This window comes from Myotis myotis, unplaced genomic scaffold (genome assembly GCF_014108235.1).
Source record: "Myotis myotis isolate mMyoMyo1 unplaced genomic scaffold, mMyoMyo1.p scaffold_m19_p_7, whole genome shotgun sequence".
NCBI classification, from domain to species: Eukaryota; Metazoa; Chordata; class Mammalia; order Chiroptera; family Vespertilionidae; genus Myotis; species Myotis myotis.
The window spans coordinates 66,160,944-66,183,354 of NW_023416379.1; the positions used below are offsets into that span (position 1 = coordinate 66,160,944).

Below are 22,411 nucleotides of genomic sequence, written 5' to 3' on the forward strand. Positions count from 1 at the left end.
CTACTTACCCTATCATTCATAAAACCTTTTAAAATATCTCCTTTTACATTAGTGCAAAATTGACACAGTGTAAGGGTTGGGAATTGGAGTGGGGAGAGGGGGAGTTTCAGAGCATGGTATTCCAGGACATGGAACATCTCACATGGTTCTGTTTTTTGTGGCCACAACCAAGTAACAGTCCTGAGCATCATGACTCCAATCTCTGGGACTTATATCCTAATCAGGCTTCTATTTTAACAATTTACAATTTCATGTGGCCTCTCTTTGATGTAACATATATTGTTAACAAAAGTTCTACCATGTACTCAGTATTTCTACCACAACCCACAGAAACTCACAGGTTTCTTCTTTTTTTTTTTGAAGTATAACTATAGAAATAGATATCATTTATTTCCCTGTTTGGAGCTTTAGGAAAGCACAGATTAATTTCAGTGAATAAATTGTCACAATAAGATATTTTTTACTACCTAATTTATAGGAGTATGTAAAACCCACAAAAGTTAGTTTGGAAGAAATCAACTGCAAACATTTTTCAGTCACTTCCAGTGATATCACATTATCAGAGCCATATACCTGGGACTATGGACAAGTTAAAGATGAAGCAATAAAGCAATGCACAGATTATTACTAATTTATAAGATAGAGAATTTTAAGCTAAGACACAACTATGACATAAAAGCATTCAAATGACTCATACGTGAAAGTTATTTTCATTTCTAACCATTTCAAAAGGCAACATTTCTGAAATTAGACCTCTTTGAAGATCTATTTTATATTTTCTATCCATTCCACATTCCATTTACACTATGTATATATATAGCACATTATGTACTATATAGTACATCATGTAAATATGAACCAGAAATGAAACAGCATAAAGGAAAAAGGTATTCTAGATTAAAAACACAACTAAAGGAACATCTTTGTGATATTACAACAGCTCAGTAAATAAACGCAGTCTAAAGCCTTGTAAGCCAGTGGTGCTTTAACCCATAAACTGTAGCGTGCAAGGTAGGGGAACATCCACATCAGAGACATGTTTACTTCAACAACAAAATATGACTATCTTATATATCTGCAATTTCAACTCACAAACAGAAGCACATGTCCTCCCCAAAACAAACTACAAACCAAGAAAAAAGTTTAAAACAGGAAATAATTATTTCCAATTTTACAGTTAAATGTCTTTGCTTTTTGAAGGAATACTAGTAAACACTAAAAATTAGGATAAATTTATGGAGGGAAATCCTTAAACATGAGAAAATACTATTATAGCGGAACCCCGGTTCTCGAACTTCATTAATTCCAGAAGGCTGTTTGAGAAGCTATTTGTTTGAAAACAATCATTTTTTCTCATTAAAAATAATGTAAATTGAATTAATATGTTCCAGACTCCCAAATGACTGTTTTAACCTTACTTATAGTACATGTCCAATGTACTGTTTAATTTATAAATAAACACTTCTTAAATTTATCAAACCATCCCCTAGTATCCTTAAATGAATTTTTTTAATGTATACTTTTAATAATTTTAGAGAGGGAGAGGGAGAAACAAATGATGAGAGAGAGTCACTCATCGGCTGCCTCCTGCACACCCCACTGGAGATTGAGCCCACAACCAGTGCATATGCCCTGATGGGGAATCAAACCTTAACCTCCTGGGATTCATAGGTCGACACTCAACCACTGAGCCACAAAGGCGGGCCTTAAACAAAAGTTTAATATGTCGCTGCTTCTGAAATGCTATCACTGGCTAACTGCTTTTCATTTATCCAATCAACAACAGTTTTTCTACCTATTCAATTGCCTGTGATTATTTTGTGAACACTTTCATACCTTTAGCATCATTAGCACTCTTGATAGTCTATGTTTTAAAATTGTGCTAATCATTTAATTTTGCCAGCAACAAAAGCAATCTCTCCTTGGTTGTCTCAGAGACTTTTTGTCATGCTAAGGTATCAGCCTGAAAGGGTTGTCAGGTAGAAAACTGAACAACTTGGTCAAGAACCGATTGTTTGAAATGGGAGACATTTGAGAAATGAAGTTTGACTCTTTTACCTTTTTTCCTTTGGTGAATTAAGTACTATCAACTGATTTTTACCACAGGCCATGTCAATCTAGTCAAAACAGCAGTGAGCAAAGGCACTGTGTGAGAACCAGGGGGTTAACCTATTAATACAGCAAATGGCCTGTTTTTTATTTTATACTGTACATCTTTCAGAAACTTCTGTCTGTTCTAAGTAGTGCATTATACTTCATTAAGAATATTAACTTGGTTATACTTTCAAACCTATCTGGTAGTACCATATCTAATCTGTAAAACAACACGGAGCATTTCATTTGGTTTTTGAAGTCTAATTTTACCCTTCACACCTTAGGACACGTGTAACTAGTGAAATTAACAGCCAACACTTAGTATAGTGCTTGTTTTGCACAAAATCTGAAAAAACACAAATACACACAATAAACACATGCATTTGTTCAATGTTTATAATCATGCTTTGAGAGAGGCACTATCAATTATCCTCATTTAAAGATGGCAAAAAAAAAAAAGGTATACTTGTCTAGTGTCGCAGAACTAGAGCAAAGCCTGAGGTTGTAATCCTCCTCCATTTTTACTTTAAAAGCAACACGTTCTTGTAAAAGATGCAAACTCTACAAAAATGAGTAAGAGTTCCCTACTATGGATAATGGTGATGACTGCATAATAATGTGAATTTATTTAATACCACTAGTAAAACTGGTTAAAATCTTAAATTTTATGTATATTTCAGCACACAAAAAAAGTCCCTTACCATACCTTTTCTATGCTTATAAACAATGTATATACAACAATACAATACAAAAAGTTTTCTTTAAATAAAATTATGTATGTGTGGATGGGTGGATTGCATTCTAGGATATTGCATGGACCAACAATAAGTGATTATTCAATCCTCCACTGTTGGGCATTTAGGTAGTTTACAGGCTTTTGCCATATAAAAACAGAGCAGTAAATATCCACAGTTCTTAATATAAGCTGACTTCCTACACTGCAAGGTAACATAACTTCTGTTTCTACCATTGCAAAGTAAACAGCTCCATTTTCACATCCCATTAAAACATCTTTAAAGAACTGGCCTCCTGAAATCTCAGAAAGGCATTCTGCACAAACAACAAAATTGGGCTCTCTTTGTAACCACCTACCACAATTAGAGGAGCATCCATTAAAGTTAACTCACAATGTCAGTCCAAGGGACTCCGGAATCCTTCAGAATGAGAGGGACAACAATCGTGTGGCCAGGCTGACACTGTTCAAGTGATGGGGAGAATTTTCTCTTAGCTCCGAAACACTTTCTTACGGGCCTGACCAGGTTTCCCTCTCTACAGCCGCGTGATAGGCACAGGTGATTCTCCTCTGCTCCCACACCTACCAAATACTTGCCCTGTGTTCTCTTTAACCCATTCTTCTACCCATATGATCCCCTCATATGATGGATTTCACCCCATCAATTTTCCTTGTTACTACAAAAGCTAAGCAGTCACAGAATTTTTGAAAAACAAACCTTTAACCTAACTGAAAACTCAGCCTTGCAAAAATCAGTAAATACAAGTTTCCAGTGGGTTTTCCCAATGGATTTCAATGTCTGTTAATTTGACTCACTACAGTTGGCTTGCAAAATACATTCTTTAAAAAAGATAGTTTCAATTCACTTTGTTGTTTTTGATTTTCAGTATTTAAAAAGGACACTTAAAGACTTTATCATTATCATCATCATAACCATCATGTTTCCTATACATTTTTATAGAATATTTACGTTATCATTTTTGTCTCCATGAAATATGAGAAGGGCATCTCTTTCCATTATCTCCAGTTATAGAAACCAGGGCACAAAGAGATTAAAACACTTGCTCAATGTCACATCCCTAGAGTTCAGTAGCAAAAAACCTGCACTGTAAAGTCTTCTGACCTCCAGACTAGTGAGTGCTCTTTTCCTTAAACCACATTTCATCAAAACTCAGGTACTTACACTGACCCTAGTTAAAAATAAATCACTTAAAATTCTGAAAATAAAAACCAACCTTTAAATAGTTCATAATTATTTCTACTAAGTTAGAGAAGCAGGGACACAAATAGTGCAGAAACCATTCAGCACCACACTCACAGTTCCTCGGCGTCTCCCCCACTCCACTCTCCTCTTACCAAGCCCAGTGTCTTCTCAGTTTACAGTGAGGGATGCAGGAGGATATGGTCATCACTGAGCCGACTGGGCTGAGGGAACCAAGTGTAGTGTATAATCAATCAGTCAACAATATTCACAAATCACTGGGAGTTCAATGAATCCTTCTGATCCAGGGTCCACTAATTTGCTGACTAATGATTAAAAGCTCAGAGGCCACAAAAACAACAGAATACCAAGATGTTGAAAACAGTTTCTCAGAGATATATATATATATAATTTAAAAATTTAGAAATAATAAAGCTTATTCAAATAAAATAGCTTAAGAAAAATATTTAAGTCCGCATGGATTACATTTTGTGTGCACAAAATACACACGTGCACACACCCAAACAAATGGAAACCTCCTCCAGAGTGGGGGGAAGCTCAGACTAACCCACACAGTGCCTGCTAAGAGAGAAGTGGATGTCTGTGCATAACATCAGAATTCACCACAGACATGCACCTCATGTAGCGCTCCTGGCTCAGCTACAGACTGGTGGCAGGAACAGCCAGCAGCAGGAGGAGGCAGCAACCCCTTTTAATCAGTATGCAGAAATAGTGGTTGGTGGACAATAAAAATAATGGGAGACCCAGAGTACAAGAAAAGCCTAAGGCAAATGGAAGAAATTTAGCTGGGACAACATCATAAAAAATGATAATGAAGCACAAAGGACCCCTTAAATAGACAATGAGCAAACAGAAGAAATTAGGACAATGCAGTAAAATGAAGAAGGAATTTCGATCTTCAGGGCAAGGACATCAAGCCTAGTTAGTTGCTGTGGGTAACCATTTTCTATGTTACCTTAAGATTTCATACTAGTGTTTTATCTGAACACTGATTTAGTAGATCATTTTTAAACTGCACACATAACACAAGTTTATAAGAAAAGGTTATGATTTGAGTTAAAGGAAAAAAAGTTGTTAAAGCAATGCTGCATCTCACATGAACATACGGCATTCCCAGCATGCATTTACTGGCCTATTTCACACCATGACACTGATAGATGCTTAAAAAGAAGGTAACATTTCAAATATGACAAAGTCATGAAGGCCAATCTCTACCACTGAGAAATCCTCAATATGGTGAATAAGACCATTGATTCTATTAACTGTGGCTATGCCAGAACTCATCTGATACCAATAATCCAAATGAGTGAAGGTAAAGTATTTACAACATTATTTAGTGGCTTCTTCTTGGCACATTCCAAATTCCTTTGAACAATAATTTATAAACTGATGGGAAATAAAATAACACTTTGCATTTCTATAACACACTTTTAACACTAGTACTTTGCCAGGTACTCTGATCAGACACAAAGCATCTCAGGTTAACCATCACATTACCTTAAGATTTACACAATAAGCCTAAGATTTCAACAGAAGTCTGGTCTTGCACCTGGAAAACTCAGCTGCTATAACCAGATTGAGAAGCTTCTCCTGGTGCCCCAAGCACAAACAGATGCCTCTTCCTCTCTATGGAAGGCCTTGGGGGCAGGGGGTAGGCTTTATACCAACTGCAGCCACAGTAGTTGGCTGACCTCCCTTCTGAGGCAACAAATGACTGTGGAGCCCACAAGATGCAGCACCACTTCCATTGTAGGCCACATAACCCACATCTGGTCACTCAGGCCTACTACTAAAGGCCGAGGCTGCATGCAAAGTGGCAGCCTTGCCAAGTGCCTTTATAATGTCACCAGGGGCCCACCTTGAAAGGAACTGTGGGCTGTGAGGCTGCGGTGGGCACAGGGGTGGGTCTCGGCCCACCCTCCACGTCCCCGCTCCCATTGCCGCTACTCCCACATACTGACCGTGCCAGCCCCATTTGCACCCGCTGACAGTGCTGAGCATTTGGGGCCGGCACCAGCAGTGGCTGCAAGCAGTTGCTGCCAGCCCCAATCACCCCTCAGGAGCAGGGGGAGGTGGAGAAGTCCTGAGGGGCGATCGAGGCCAGCAGCCACTGCTAGTGCCAAGTGATTGGAGCTGGCGCCGGGCACCAGCAGCAAATGCAAGTGGCGGCTTTGGCAGCAGGTGTGAGCAAGGCCAGCACTGGAAGCAGGTGCGAGCACCTGGCAGGACCGTGGCATGCAGGAGCAAAGAATTTTCATTAACTACCAGAGGCTCATCCCCTTAACAGCGACCGGCGCGTGCCTTGGTCTGGCACCCCCTCACCTGCTCCACCATCCCAACACAGCCGATGCCCACCATGTTCAATGCTCTGCTGCCTGCTGCCAATGCCCACCATGTTCCACGTGCAACCCCTGGTGGTCAGCCAAGTCATAGCAACCGGTTGTTCGGTTGTTCTGCCATTTGTTCTATTTGCATGTTAAGGTTTTATATATATATACATACACACACACACACACACATATACACACACACACATATATATATCTTTAGTTTTTAATGGCATCTGACTATACTTAGGTCGCAGGCATGCCTCAGTATGCTGTAGGCCTCTGTACTCCATCCTGGCATTAATCATGTTTATGCCCAGAGCCACTGTCCAATCCTTCGTAGCCTCTCACCAGGAAGAGGGAGTGCAGCTTAGTTTAATGCTTGGCACAAAGCAAATGCTCAATAAATGATTGATGAATTGAAACACTTTCCAAACACAGATTATGAGAGGATTTCTTGATGACAGTACAGCCATGGTGGAAACAAGTCAGGTGATTGATCCTACTTCTGTTGGGAGTAAAAGTGAAATAATGACACTATTTTTGAAAAGTACCAGTGATCTGCCTACAAAATCCCTCTTCAGTCCTTGCCCTGCGTAACCACTGCCTCATTTAGCAGCAGACTCCCTTTGAGTCTAGAGCCACATTCTCTTGAAGAGCCAGTAGCCCCTGCTCTTGACATCTGGCTAGCTCAGGGGTGGGCAAACTTTTTGACTCGAGGGCCACAATGGGTTCTTAAACTAGACCGGAGGGCCGGAACAAAAGCATGGATGGAGTGTTTGTGTGAACTAATATAAATTCAAAGTAAACATCATTACATAAAAGGGTACGGTCTTTTTTTTTTTTTTTTTTTTTTAGTTTTATTCATCTCAAACGGGCCGGATCCGGCCTGTGGGCCGTAGTTTGCCCACGGCTGGGCTAGCTCCTCCTCCTATGTTTTTACAGCCAGATTCCACAAGACTGTTCAACTATGGCACTGCAACTGCTACGTTCCTGACTGGGATCCTTACCCGTGGCTTCCTCTCGCCGGTCCTTCAGTGACAGATGGGATTATCTCTCTAAATCAGAATTGTGTCCTTCACAGTCCCTCTGTCCACAGCAGCCCAGGCAACTGCATGGGTTAGTCTCCTCTACCAGCAACCCTGGGGGCCAGAGCACATCTTACTCTCCTCTCCTACAAATGGGTTCCAAGTGTGCTATCACAGCACCTGACTGGAACTCCGAAGCTATCTGCTCCCAAAACCATTTAAAGCTTCTTTTCTACTCCTGAAACCACTCAAAGCTTTTTTCCTTAATAAAATTATTACTTGGAGTTTCTTTATATTAAAACATAACCTGGTCCTTTACGCAGGTGAGGCACCAAGAGCTGTGTTTATCTGGGAAGGTGCTTAACTTTCCAACCACTACTCATTCATTCCTCCATAACACATTAGATTTTACTTGGAACAAGTGGTCACAAAAAACTTCACTTACTCCTCCCTCTAACTTAGCAGCAGCAAGAAAATTACTCTCTGACTTGAAGAAAATATAATTTAAATTGGGAGTTTTAGCATTATTCCAGATTTCAAGCTGAATTCTCGAAACCAATTCTCTAACAGATCCCACTTCTTCCCTCAGCAATAACCCCGTCTTCTAGTTTCCAGACTGCAACCCCATCCCCCACTTGCACACACAACTGCATTTTTCTGGTATTTACTAGAGTTCCATGAACTCTGCTGGGGCTCAATAAATATTAATTGAATTCATCCTTTATTGAATGTCAGAGGCATTAGCTGGTCATAATCTATTTGCACAAATAATAAAAAAAATGTCAAAGAGCAACATGAGATTTTATGTATTGCTAATCTAGTTTAAGGCAGATAAGAATATGATAAGGAAATGGATGTGATGTTTTTCATTACCACTTTTGACTGAACATGGACATTCAGCTTTGAATGCACCCCTGCTACAGTGATAACTGCCAAGTCTAATTCTTCATCGATGACTATTGAGGCGTTATCCTAAGAATGAATTTAAATGGAGACAGCAATGATGAAAGAAGGCTGCTTCCATGAGATGCAGTGGTGCTCTCCTTAATGGAAAAACTCTGTCTTCTTAAAGCTTTATAAATTTTCATGTTACTCAAAGAACCCTTTTTATTTTCTACTCCTAAAACCATTTAAAGCTTTTTCCTTAATAAAAATATTACTTGTAGTTCCTTTATATTAAAACATAACTTGCTTTATAAGTGAAATAAACTTTCATGTATTACCTTGTAAATTCAAGTCACAAATGTCCATTTGAAGCATATAAAAATTTTCAAGCTATAGACTGTTTTCAAGTGCTTAAATAAATATAGGTGCCTGAGATTTAAGTGGAACTATTTGCTTTTATTTTCAATTAATCTTTCTTAATGCTAAATAGGTAATTTTAAGGCTAACTAACTAAAATGACTGAAGTGGTCTTAAAAGACGACCTGAACCTCTGTTCTGTTCAAGCCCCTCCGTGTAACCTGGCCGGCTTTGAAGCAGGGATGCTTGTATGAATGGGTACGACAGTACTGTGCGGAGGAGCCCAGCAGCACTCTCCATCGTTCAGGAGATACACACATTGTTGTCTTAAGATTGCTAAGAAGTGGTTTAAGAAGTAAACTTCATAGAACTCATAGTTTTAAATATCTTAATTTATATAAATATAAATATCTATAAAATATTTCTATACCATTTTAAAGCCTCAAAAAGATAAGACATATATAAATATGAAATACCAAATTGTATAATACAAATTTCTTCCTAAATGTTTAACAAATGGTGACAGACTAGATTTCTTTGAGGTTGCCCAGTTTCCTCAGTTTTTCAGGCAGCTACAAATCCTCCACTAGCCAAAGACCATGCTTTGCGGTCCTGGTTTTCATGCCCAAGTTACCTCTTACTGACCTCCTCTGACCTGATGTTCAGGTTATAGTCTCAGCCCAGCACTGCACACCAGTTACTGTGTTTCCCATTTATTTATTCACTTATTCCACCATCAACCACAGAGGGTTCTGACTCCCATTTCCCAGATAAGGAAAAGTGGAGGGGAAAAGTGAGTGTGTGAAATACCGTCTACTATCCTGAAGGGTTGTAAGGGTTGTAAAGGTGGCAATGCACCTGTTCCAGGTACTACAGCTGTCAAAGCCCTGTGTGGTGCTTCTTGATGGCAGAGCCTGCCTCCCACTCTAGAGGATGAATATTATTTTCCTAGCCTCATTACAACTAAAGTGAGCTCATATAATACAGTTCTGGCCAGGAGAACCCTGAGAACAGTGCTGGGGAAATTTTCTGGGAAAAGTTCTTCCCAAGAAAAGAAACTTGTATAAAAAACAACACATTTGGGTGATGTGGTCCTGAGGATGAGGTGCTGAGAGCTGTACCAGCCATTTGTTGACCATGAGGGTACAAACCTAAAGATTAAAGCCACTGCTGTGCTGAGGGTGGCAGAATGGGAAGAAGGAAAGAGAAGTGTGACTCCAGACCTCACTGTTTCAATAATGCACGGCCCTAAGCCACAAGGCCTCTAGATTTCTCATCTAGTAAGACAATTAAATGTCTTATATGTTTAAGCCACTTTTAGGCAATCAGAAGTAGTGTCATTTACATGTCAGTTTTCACTCCATGAAGCACCTAAATATTATCTCTTTGCTATCCTGTCCACCTGTGCTGGACAGGTTCTGTGCTGTTTTAGCACTACCAAGAAGTGCTCGCTCCTAAAGTTTGGGATATCATGGAGATCCCACCCCCTCACCACCTATTTCTGGTGCCAGCAAGTTATCTGCCTACTGCCAGTTCTCTAATAGCAATATATTCACTTATCTGCATTTTCTCTCCTGCATAGGTGTGATTATCAAAAATAAAACCAATTCCTAAGACCCCCCCTCTTTGAAAGAGTGGTAATAGTTTATAATAGCTCACTGAACACACTCTTCTGAGCAAAAGCAATGTAAATTTTTATCAGGTTTTAAACCATATATGAAAAACATAATAGACTATAAAATTACTTCAGGCACTTGTACTAGAGTCTTGCTTGTCTTTACCCCTCCCCTGAAGAAGTTGTGCACACAAGTATATACCCATCCTCCTGGTCTGGTCAATGCATAGCTCAAGACACTGGCGGTTTTCCAGGCCTGCCTCTGCTAAGTCTGGTATTCTTCTAGTCAGCTCATTACCAAACTTGTTTTATTTTATAGCATATGGACTTTGAGAAATAGAAATTTCTCCATAGGAATTCCCTGCTTTAAAGTCAGTAGAGCACTTTCTACTGCTATTTTATTCTTTAGTTTCTGTCCTAAAAAGTCTCTTGGAAACAAAAAAATTTAGACAAAAAAAGGGTAATGGCATTATTTCTTTCATTATATAAAACTGGAATATACATTACTAGACAATTAGGTATGTTATATACTGATTGATTAATTAGCACTGTCAACCCATTTTAACTTGACCCTTGTGATAAGTTTTTGTCCCTGAAATATAAGCATGAATGAAAAACTTTAAAACTTGCCCCCAACTGTATATTCCTTGAGCTTTTCCATTAAGAAAAAACTGAGGAAACTTTTATCTAATCCTTCACAAGCATACCTTGAACATATCGCAGGTTCAGTTCAAACCACCACAATAAAACGAGTATCACATAAATTGAGTCACACTGATTTTTTGTTTTCCTAGTGCACATAAAAGTTATTTACATCATAGTCCGTTAAGTGTGCAATAGCATTATGTCTAAAAAAAAAAAAAAAAAGCAATGTACATGTCTTAACTTAAAAATACTTTATTACTGCCCTAACCGGTTTGGCTCAGTGGATAGAGCGTCGGCCTGTGGACTGAGGAGTCCCGGGTTCAATTCCAGTCAAGGGCATGTACCTTGGTTGCAGGCACATCCCCAGTAGGGAGTGTGCAGGAGGCAGCTGGTCAATGTTTCTCTCTCATCGATGTTTCTAACTCTCTATCCCCTCTCCCTTCCTCTCTGTAAAAAATCAATAAAATACATTTAAAAAAAATACTTTATTACTAAAAATCACTAACCATCACCTGAGCCTTCAGCACATCAATCTTTCTGCTGGTGGAAGGGCTTCCCTCCATGTTGATGGCTGCTGATGATCAGGGTGGTGGTTGCTTGAGGACTGGGGTGGCTGTGGCAATTTCTTAAAATAAGACCACAATGAAGTTTGCCATATTGACTGACTCTTCTTTTCATGAATGACTTCTCTGTAGCATGCAATGCTATTTGATAGCATTTTACCCACCATAGAACTTCTTTCAAAATTTGAGTCAATCCTGATTGAAGATGGCGGCCGACAGGACAGCAGTGACGAAGAGAGTGTGAGTGAGGGAGCGAAAGGGGAGTGCATGGACAGACGTGCGGGGTGTGTGTGTCTGTATTTGTGAGGGGCAGTTATATTCCATAGGACTGTTGGGGTCTGGTGGACCAGGCTCCCCTAGCTGGGCAGCCTCTATTGCTACTGAAATCTCTCCCGGGGAAGCCGGCTCTGCCGCAGAGACCGCGCCATCTTGAATGGGAAAGCATCTGTGACCGAGAGCCCACCCTCACCTCCACCTGGGGAGACCTCGGATACCTCCCGGGACCCTACAACTACAATGCCCAGGGACCAGCTGCCTCAGCTGCGAACCCACACTGAGACTCCAACCTCCCCAGCCCTGGGCTCCTAAAAAGGTTGTCCAGAGATAGACAAAATGGCAGCCAAATAGGTGGATGGGTCCTGCACCTTCTCACGGGGCAGAAGGAACAGCTGAATCGAATAACATCCACCTGGAATTGGCAAATTAAACACAGCTGGTGAGGCAATCCGTGGCCCCAAAGGACAGAGGATGCCTGGAGAATGGTAGGGTTGAGGATCTGGGCTGGAGAGAGAGACGCGCCAACAGGGACTAGAGGGTCAGAGGGAAACTGCGCTGCACCAAGCCCGCATTCCTTGGGGACACGTGTAACAGTCAACTGTGGAAGGTCGGCAGGGCTGCAGGCAGCCGGGACTCTAGATCTTAGTCCACTTAAGAGGCCGTGGGAGGCTGTGCCCAGAAAGGCAGCCTGAAGTTCTGCACCAGCCGTACAGTACAGTGCTGGGGGGAGAGAGATGTGCAGCGGCATGATTGCTCTGTCTTTATATTTTACTTGCTTTTATTCGCTAAACCCAGTACATAGGATCTTTCAATTACAAACACTCACTGAGACTGTGATGCAGGGGAAGGTGGTTTTGTGGAAGCTGGGGAGCAAAATAGGGGGAGCTGACTGGGAAGCCAGCTCCGGGACAGTACAGTCCCTCCAACCCTGAACAGCCTTTTTTCGAGGACTGGCCTTCTTCTAGCAGTGCAGCCGCACCCAGTCTTGGTCTCGGCAGAGAAACAAGGATTCTGAATACACCCAGGGAGTCCTCAGGGACTGGGTTGAGAAGCCATTTGGTTCCGGAAACTAATATAGCAACACAGCAACCTAAAGCCCTTGTCAGAAATAGACACTTGTGTAAATACGACCGAAAGCAGGCAGGAAAAAAAAGTGGTAAGATTGATCCTGCCTGCCTGAAACCAAGGTGGAGGAGTCTGACACAGAGGAGTGGTGGGTTGCTGGGAACTTCAACACAGTGCTATGTAACAGGAAACAGACGTGGCAGACAGAACAGTAGAGAGGGGTCTTAAACCAGGCCCCATGGGACATTAATACTCAGCTGAAGCAAATGACACTTCACTACTTCATTTTATTTTCTTTCTTTTACTTAAAAAGTTAAAGTTTCTTTTCTTTTATTATTTTTTAAATTTATTATTATTTTTTTTTTATTATTACTAGAGGCCTGGTGCATGACATTTGTGCACTGGGGTGGAGGAGTCCCTCAGCCCGGCCTGAGCCCTCTCACAGTCCAGGACCCCTTGGAGGATGTCTGCTGGGAGCGAGCCAAAGCTAGCAGTCGGACATCCCCCAAGGGGGTCCTTAGCGCTGCTGTGGTGGCAGGAGGGGCTTCAGCCGCCATGGCAGCTGCGCTCACCAGCCATGAGCCCAGCTTCTGGCTAAGCGGCACTCCCCCTGTGGGAGTACACTGACCACCAGGGGGCAACTCCTGTGTTGAGAGTTTGCCCCTGGTGGTGAGTGCACACCATACCAACCGGTCTATTTGCATATTAGCCTTTTATTATATTGGAGTTTTTATTAACCTTTTATTTCTTTTGGATTAGTGCTCTACATTCTATTTTTATTTTTAAGCATTATTTTACTTTATCTCTTTTTTTCCTTTTTGCCAACATTTTCTTCCTCACTTCTCCTTTTCATCCTGTTTCTCTTCTCATGTCCTTGCTTTAGTTTTTCTTTTTACTCTTTATTAAAAACTGACCTTCTTTATCTGCTTTTTTGACGCATTACTATTATAGTAGTCTCTGTTGGCTTACTCATATATATAATTTCCTCTCTCCTGCTCCAAGTCCATGTACCCTTCTCTTTTTTCTTTCTGCAATAGCCATTTTTTTTTCTTCTTGTTGTTTTTTGTTGTTTGTTTTTGTTTTTATTCTATGCTTTTGTTTTTCCTCTCCTCCCTTGCTCTCTTCAACTAATTGCTTAGTTTCACTCACAAAACTCAGACCTATCTGCTCTCTATTCTATATTCTTCTTTTCCAAAAATAGATGAATTAAAGAAAGGGGAAATTTTCTTCTTATATATATACTTTATATTTTTTAAATTAATTTTTGTATTTTATTGAGTATTTTGTTTTTTACTTTTCCTCTTATACACTCATTCTCGTTCTACCTCCTCTATACTGAATCATAGCCATTCCCCCACATTCATTCAATTCCTTTACCTTACCTTCTGAAATAAGCTCTACCTCTTCAGATTCAGCTCCCCCCCCCCCTTTTTTTCTGGGTGTTTTTGGTTGCATTTTTTTTGGTTTATTTGTTGCTTTTGTGGAGTTTTCTCCCCATATATGTTATTTCCCCTTCTATTTTCTTCTCTTTTTTTCTCTCTTACCTTTTCCTTTTCTCAATATCATTTTTGCACTCTTTTCTCTCCCCTAATTCTCTTTTCTGTGGTGGGCATCTTTATTTGGGGTTAGAGCTGTCATGAATACATTCCTGTTTTGTTCCCTCTGTATCGTGTCTTGATGAGTTGTATTTTGTGCCTTTTGGTCAACATGGTAAAGAGTCAGACACATAACCAGACACCCTGAGAGGAGCAAAAATGGGTTGACAAAGAAAGGCTCACATACGAAAGAAAGGGAGGAATCACTAAAAAATAAATTAAATGAAATGGAGGCAAGCAATTTGTCAGAGAAAGAATTCAGAGCAATAGTGAAAAGGACGCTGAAAAGGATGGAAGACAAATTCAACAAGATGTGTAAGAATCAAGAGGAAATGAAAAAGAACCAAGAAGAAATGAAGAATGACATAGTTGCACACAATGGGAGAACTGAATGTTTACAACAGAGACCACATGGCCTGCAAAGTCAACATACTTGGCCCTTTTCAGGAAAACAAAAAAAAATGCTGATCCTTGCTAAAAAGTATAGAGAGAGCATTTTATGTTTGTCCTTGGGATTGGGAGTAGACCAGGAAAAGTGAGGTGAAAAAAGTAGGGTTAGCTTGAGTCATCAGGTTGAAGATAAGAGTGTGGGCTCACCAAAGTCTCATTTAAAGGGAAGATCTAATTATAGTTATATACTGCTTCACAATGGGAAATGTGTTGTTAGGAGATTTTATTGTTGTGCAAACATAGAGTATTTACACAAATCTAGATGGTACAGCCTACTACTATAATTGCACGTGCCCTACTTTTATATGATTGGCAATGAAGGTTTGTTTACACCACAAATGCATGAGCAATGCACAAGCGCTAACACATTACCATGGCTATGAAGTCACTAGGTAAAAGGAATTTTTCAGCTCCATTATAATCTTATGGGACCTCTGTTGTGTGTATGGTCCGTTAGCAACGAAAAAGTCATTATGTGGCACATGACTGTACTAAAAAATGGTCTTAACTATTACCCTATTATGCGACCCCTCCTCCCACCTTTGGAACCCCTCCAGTGTATGATCTAAAACTGTCAGTCACCAGCAAATTCCTCTATATATCCTTAACCTCTTCTTCAAACATTCCCTTTACCTTCATGCCCTAAGTGAGCATAAGTTCTCCCCTCAAGACCATTTCCTGAAATTTTCCTGTTGTCTAAAAGAGAGCTGTCTCAGGACTTGCAGGGAGAGAAATAAACATTAACTGATACAAGCCACTGAGACTTTGGCGTTGTCTGCTATGTAGCATGGGCAGCAATTACCAAGCCCTAAAACCTTTGGTATTGACTTTGAGATTAAGAAGGAAACACTTATTTCTGTGAGAAAGGCAGAAAACATCAAATGTTCTAGCAGAGATGCCTAGTTGACTTCACCCACAGAGCTGAGATATAAGCTGAGCTCTGGGGGTTATTTGCTATGCAACATTATTCCAGTAACAGTTGAGTAACTAAGGCCATTCGCTCCATTTGTCTACTAGATCCCATTCCCCTTTTTGCTCTTCAAGACACTGCTATAGTAATTTTTCTTGTCCTGAATAATCAGATTTACCTGTTCTACACGTTTATTCCCAAAATAAACCTATAATTTCAATTGGTCAGCAAATCCTATTGGCACTATCTTTGAAATATATCCAGAACTTGATTACTCTTTTTAATTCCCAAAGCCACCACCTACTCTCAGCCATCCTCATCTCTCACCTATTGGTCTCCCTGATTCCAGCCTTGCCCTGCTACAATTTACTCTTAACATAGTAGCTACAATAGTTTGATCATGTACTTCTCTGCTCAAATCCTTCTAATATATTTCCAGGACACTCAAAGTAAAAGTCAAAGTCGCAATCTGCCTGCCTCTCTCTTCACCCCTTATTCCTCTCCACTGTAACCCTCCTCCCCCACCCCAGATCATTCCCCTCTAGCCACACTGTCATCCTTGCTGGTCCTTGCACATATCAAGTCAGCTTCTACTGCAGAGGCTCTGCACTTGCTGTTCTCTCTACTTAGAATGCTCTTGCACCAGTTTCTTCAGGTCTTTGCTCCTATGATATCTCAGTGAATACCCCTAACCTTATTTTTGCTTCTTTTCTCTATAACACTTACCACATATAACCCATGATATATGTTACTGAACTGTTTATTCACTGTCTCCTCAGATAGAATGAAAACACAAAGACCTTAGGCATTTTTATCTATTTTCTTTCATAGCTATCTCCCTAGTTCCTGCAATAGTGCTTAGACACATAATAGACACTTAATGAGTATTTGTTGAATGAGTGAATTGGTCTGTAGGAAGAGAGTCAGGTCTAGTTTATATTCTACATTTCTAAGTTATAAACCAGGCACCTAGACTGGAAAGAAAATGCTGCAATGAGGACAAAGATGCATATAGTTTTAGTAAGATTTTTTTCTTACTTTAGTACTGTCTTTTTTCTTTTATCTCATCTACATCAAAGGAAATAATTCAAAGAAATAATGAGGACTAGAATTCAACATAATTATATTTAGAGCCCTGGACTTAAACTCTATTTTCAAAATTACAGTTCTTAAATATTTTAATATACTGCTTATTTTTACCACCATAGGAGATTTTTAACCCTAGGTTGTATATTTGCATGTTATATCAGCTTCCTAAGAAATGAATAAAATGTTCAATTGTAATTCCTGAAACTGAAAACAATTTACCCAGTAAGAACTAAGATTAATTTTCAGAAAAGCAGTGTATGAAGTTCAACTCTACCCTTCAACTGTCATTATTTTCTTTTAATTGTTAATCTTTCTCCAAACTAAAAAACATGTTTTTAATTAACTACTGCTTAAAGGCTCAAATATTACTAAAAATCACCATTTATCAAGCTATTTTAGAAGAGAAGAAAATTTTAAAAAGAGCTGACAATATTGGTAGATAAGCACAGTACAAGCAATCCTCGAATGAAAGTCTGTTTACTTACCAGGCAGACAACATATATCTATTAGCCATGAGAATAAATACAACATTAAATTAAAATGAGCCTTATCAGGTATATAAAATGAACCTAGCTAGTAGATATAGGTATAAAGTGTGATGCTTCAGTTAACCAAGATTAAATTTTCTTTACACCAGCACATTTTATAACAAGGCTATCCCAGAATTATTTTGCTAGGGGACCTCCTTTCAGCCCCCATCCCCAACACAGACTCAGTTAGAGAGGGGCCTGGAGGAATGAATCTATTCTTTATTTTAAATGTTGAAATGTCACCATCTACCAAGCCTTTGAAGGTTACTTTGATATCTTTTCTTTCCCCAAGGACCTCATTACTTGGATTTCCAAGAAGACAGTGCTGACAGAGACTAGCAACCTTATTAAAGACTTCCTTTTTTGTGGGAACTCAGCAAAGTAATCATAACATTTTCAAATTCAGTTAACAGTTATCTTTTAACATACTGATAATAAAGCTTTATATTCATTTGAAGTAAAGGTTTCCATTGTTTTGTAACTATAATGGTGACTTGAACTTTTCATTACTTACCAAGTCCTAAAAGATCAACAGTCGGCTCTGCAGCTTTTTTAGGGCTGGTGCTTTTTTTAGGTTCTAATTGCTGATCTTCTTTCTTCTGTAGCTTTAAAGTAAATAATCAGATGTATTAATTTTTCTTAAGCCAATCAAGCCTTTAAAACTCAATTATACAGATTTTGTATAAAGTTAGTGTAATAAAGCATATGAAGCATAGTGTAATGAAGCTTAGAACATTTATTATTGTATTAAAAAAACAAGTAAACATGATTATTGAGCTCACAGTGACAGACCTTACATATTAGTACCTCAAAATAGTGACTATATATATAAAAGCCAAGCGACCAGAATGGCGGAACAACCGGAATGACTGGTTGCTATGAGGTGCACTGCGGTGGCCAACCAGCCCAATGGGGGCCCTAATCAGCCCCCACAACTTCCCATGACTCCTCTCCCAGCCAGTTCAGCCCCCAATTGTCCCTCCCCCGATTGGGGGCAGGGCTGGCTGGCTGGCTGACCTCCCACAGCCCCCTGCCCCAAGCCGGCCTGGCCTGGCCCTGATCAGCCCCCATCGAGGCGGGCCAACTGTACCCTACTCATGCACGAATTTGTGCACCAGGCCTCTAGTATAAATATAATCTTAATGTAATTGTTCTTAACCATTTAAGACCTTCATGTGAAATAACACTTTTTAAAAATAATTTCTTTTGACATTTATTTGCTAGCTACTGTTAATGTGCACCTGTTAGCAGAAGTGGGGCAGGCCTGGAAGTCTTTATGAGTACATTTTACTCCCCTCACCTACACTGCTGAGCATTAGACCACTGCACCAAGGAAAGCCTAATGATAATGTTTTTCCCCTGAGTCTACACTATCAGTTACAATTTACATATACTATTCTTCTAATTCTCAGTAGCTCAAGTCACACTTACATATTCCAAACCATCTCTCTCTTTCATACAAAAAAAATGCTATGTAGGACTGGATAAAAACAACAACCCTGTATTTACTAGATATTCTTAACTCAAAAGTCTACCTCTCTATAACCAAGAAAATAAAACATTCACTCACTCATTCCTTTCTCAAACTATTCCTATAAGATCATTTCTTCTATAACTACATAAAGAATTCATAACTTAGTTGAGTTCACTTTTTGTTAACTATACAGATATATAATTTTTAAGAACACATATCTATCCATACTTTTTAATAACTACTGTCTCCGTCAGATTTAAGCAATCAGCCTACCATCACAGATATCAATTCTTTAATAACCTTCTGAAATAAGAAATTATCAGCCTTAACTATATATAATTTTCAGAAGTTTAACATAATATGCTTCACACTCTATACTTTTCAATCCTACCCAGTATAGATAAGTTTACTTGCTAAGCTAAATAATTTTAAAGAAAGCATCATTTATAGTAACAAAGTAATTATTTTCAACTGAACACTTAAGTTGCTAGAACAGCCTCTTCAGGCAACTTGTAGCATCTATCCACTTAACCCTATTCTCCATGATACAGCCATACAGAACACATGGCCTAATAAGTAGAGCATGACTCTCCCAGCAGACCACTAATTCACACCCAGCCCTCAATCACTTTCTTTTGTGCTATTATATTCATGGCAGTTGAGGAACTTATTTCAGATTTTTATTTTTATCCAATTTGTTGGTATGTTGTGTATAACATGTTCAGAGGATCTGATTCTGTCATGCAATGTCTTAACTAATCTTCATTGTTTGGTCATTTAAAAATTTGAACAAAATGACATTCATGTGCCCAGTTTATAAAAATGCTGAAAAGAACAAAGTCCAGGATTGAGCCCTGAAGAATGCAGCAAACTCCTTTGATATTGGTATCAATTCAATTAACTGTATTCTCTGGGTAAAGCTATCCATCCAGCTCACAATCCACCTAACAATCGAATCATCAGGCACACCTGTCTACATCTTAACCAGAGGATAGCTAAGAATCTTGACCATTAAGCTTAATCTGACAGGAGTTGTTCTTTGGGAACCCATGTAGGCAACTAGTAAGCAATGTTAACACTCTGAAAAAGAAGTCATTAAAAAAAAAATCCCATTTGAATTTTGCATAGAATTCATGTCAAGTTCAATGACACAATATTCAAAATCCACTTACATTTTCCTTCATAAAATTTGGACATTTGTCTATCTCTAAACTTCGGGTTCTCATCTTATTTTGTACAGTTTCTCAAAGAATGTTGGACACCAAATCACAGATCCAGGAAGCTCAGAGAATAGCAATCAGGATAAATGCTAAAAATAAACTACACCTAGTCATATAATTTTCAAACAACAGAAAAGAAAAAATCCTGAAAGAAGCGAAAGGAGGAAAACAGTTATCTACAGAGGAGTAAATATCAGAATTAGATTTAACTTCTTAGAAACCATGCAAGAAGAACCATACAAGCATTTCAAATGTTTAAAGTATTAAAAGGAAAAAACCTCACAAACCTAGCATTTTGTATCCTGCGAAATCATCTTTCAAAAGTAAAGGAAAAATAAAAACTTAGACAAAGAAAAACAGGGAATCTGTTGCCAGAAGACATGCCTTGCAAGAAAAGTTGAAAGTCTTTCAGAGTGAAAGAAAATGATACATATAGGTTAGAAACTCAGAACTACATAAAGAAAGTAAGAAATTAGAGAAAGAGTAAGTGAAGGTAAAATGAAATATATATTACAGCAGTGCTTTCCAAACTATAAATATAAAAAAACACTATAAACATTTGAGATTTTAATATTACTATTAAAATTTTAACTCTTCCTTCTCTCTTTCTTTACTATGCTTAGAACCTGGTGGTTTTATGTGTCATCATATCATCAGGTATAATGACCAAAACAAAGCCTTACCAAACACATGTGCACAGTATTATATTATGTCAACCTGTTTAATCAGACACCTTACATTATTTCAAAGTTTCCATTATAGCCAGGTAAGAAACTCTCTAGAAGTCATTAGCAATTTATTACTAGATTACAAGAAACATAATAAATAATTTCATCATTTCACTGCTTGCTTTAAGATAATACACTAAGTCTATAGTGAAAACAAATTCACAGAAACAACTCAATTCTCAAACACATAGGATGTTTTCTTGCATCCCCCCACCGGCCTGGTCACCTCTTACTGGCCCCCCTGCTGGCCTGGTCACCCCCAACTGCCCCCCCTCCCCCGCTGGTCTGGTCACCTCCAGCTGCCCTCTGGATGGCCTGGTTGCCCCTCACGGCCCCCCCACCGGCCTGGTCACTCCACGCAGCCTGCTGTTCAGTCTTTGGTCATCCCTCACTAACCCCCCTGCTGGCCTGGTCACCCCACGCAGCCTGCTGTTCAGTTGTTTGGTTCTCCCTCACTAACTCCCTGCTGGCCTGGTCATAGGCAGCCATCTTGTGAGGGCATGAGGGTTAATTTGCATATTACCTCTTTATTATATAGGATTAGCAAGATAACATTATATGATACTTAATATGTCTAAATTCATGTATTCTAGTAATGTGGTAATAAATCCATCCAAAGATATAATTTAATATTACCACACCCACACTACAATAACAACTTCCACTTATAGAGTTCACATGCACTAAACCCATGTTTTAATTTTTTACTTTTATTAGTTAACTGGAGGCCTGTTCCACGAAAAGATTCGTGCAAAAGGCCTTCCCTTACCCTGGCTGCCGGCACCGGTTTTCCTCCGGCACCCGGGACCCAGGCCTTCGCTCTGGCTGGAGCCGCCTTCACAGCCCTCGCTGCTCCGGCCGGAGCCGCCTTCAGTCTTTGCTCCACCACTTCGTGCCTATGTATTCAAATTAACTGCCATCTTTGTTGGCAGTTAATTTGCATATCTTGTTGATTAGCCAATGGGAGGCATAGCGAAGGTACGGTCAATTACCATGTTTGTCTATTATTAGATAGGATGATAAACTAAGAGTCACACTGGCATACAAGGATTTGGAGACTATGCTCTTTGAGTTAGTGCTATATTGTTACCACGGTTACTAACTACTATCACTACTGCCTCTACTATAAATACTACTACTATTAGCTCCCCTGCCCCCATCCATTAGTTTCCAACCTAACCTGGTCTCCTTTTCTCCTAAAGAATGGAAATTCTCTCTCTTTGGTACTTAGTTGTTGCTACTTCAGAATAATGCCATGCTATTTTCCAACACTTTACTTCCAGCTTTAAATCTTCTTTTTAAACTAGAGAAAGATAGGTAACTTCAAGTTCAGATCTTCTGGTTCTGCCAGAGAAATATGGGGCCATCAGCTTAGTGATGCTAGATAGGAAGGAGAGTGAGGAAAAACTTTGAAGACAACCGAACACATTATGTAAGTTATCAGACATTTTACCAACAACCAGATTATTGTGTATGAAAAATTACTGTTCAAATGTTGCAAAGTATTTCCTGTAGGGTTTGGGTAAGAACGAAAAGTCAAGTGATAAAGAAGGCTGCATTCATCATTGGATATGCACACTCACTGCTTGTTCTGAGTACATTGTT

The 22,411-nt window shown here is 39.4% G+C and overlaps 1 protein-coding gene across 10 annotated transcripts in view; it reads right to left on the bottom strand.

Moving 5' to 3' along the window:
- SMAP1 (small ArfGAP 1) overlaps positions 1-22,411 on the bottom strand; it is a 124,177-nt gene that overhangs the window by 9,883 nt on the left and 91,883 nt on the right. For all 10 annotated transcript variants that reach the window (XM_036317545.1, XM_036317546.1, XM_036317543.1 and 7 more), the window contains one exon: positions 17,899-17,989. In XM_036317545.1, the coding sequence (XP_036173438.1) occupies positions 17,899-17,989 (91 nt within the window). The remainder of the gene's footprint in view (positions 1-17,898; positions 17,990-22,411) is intronic.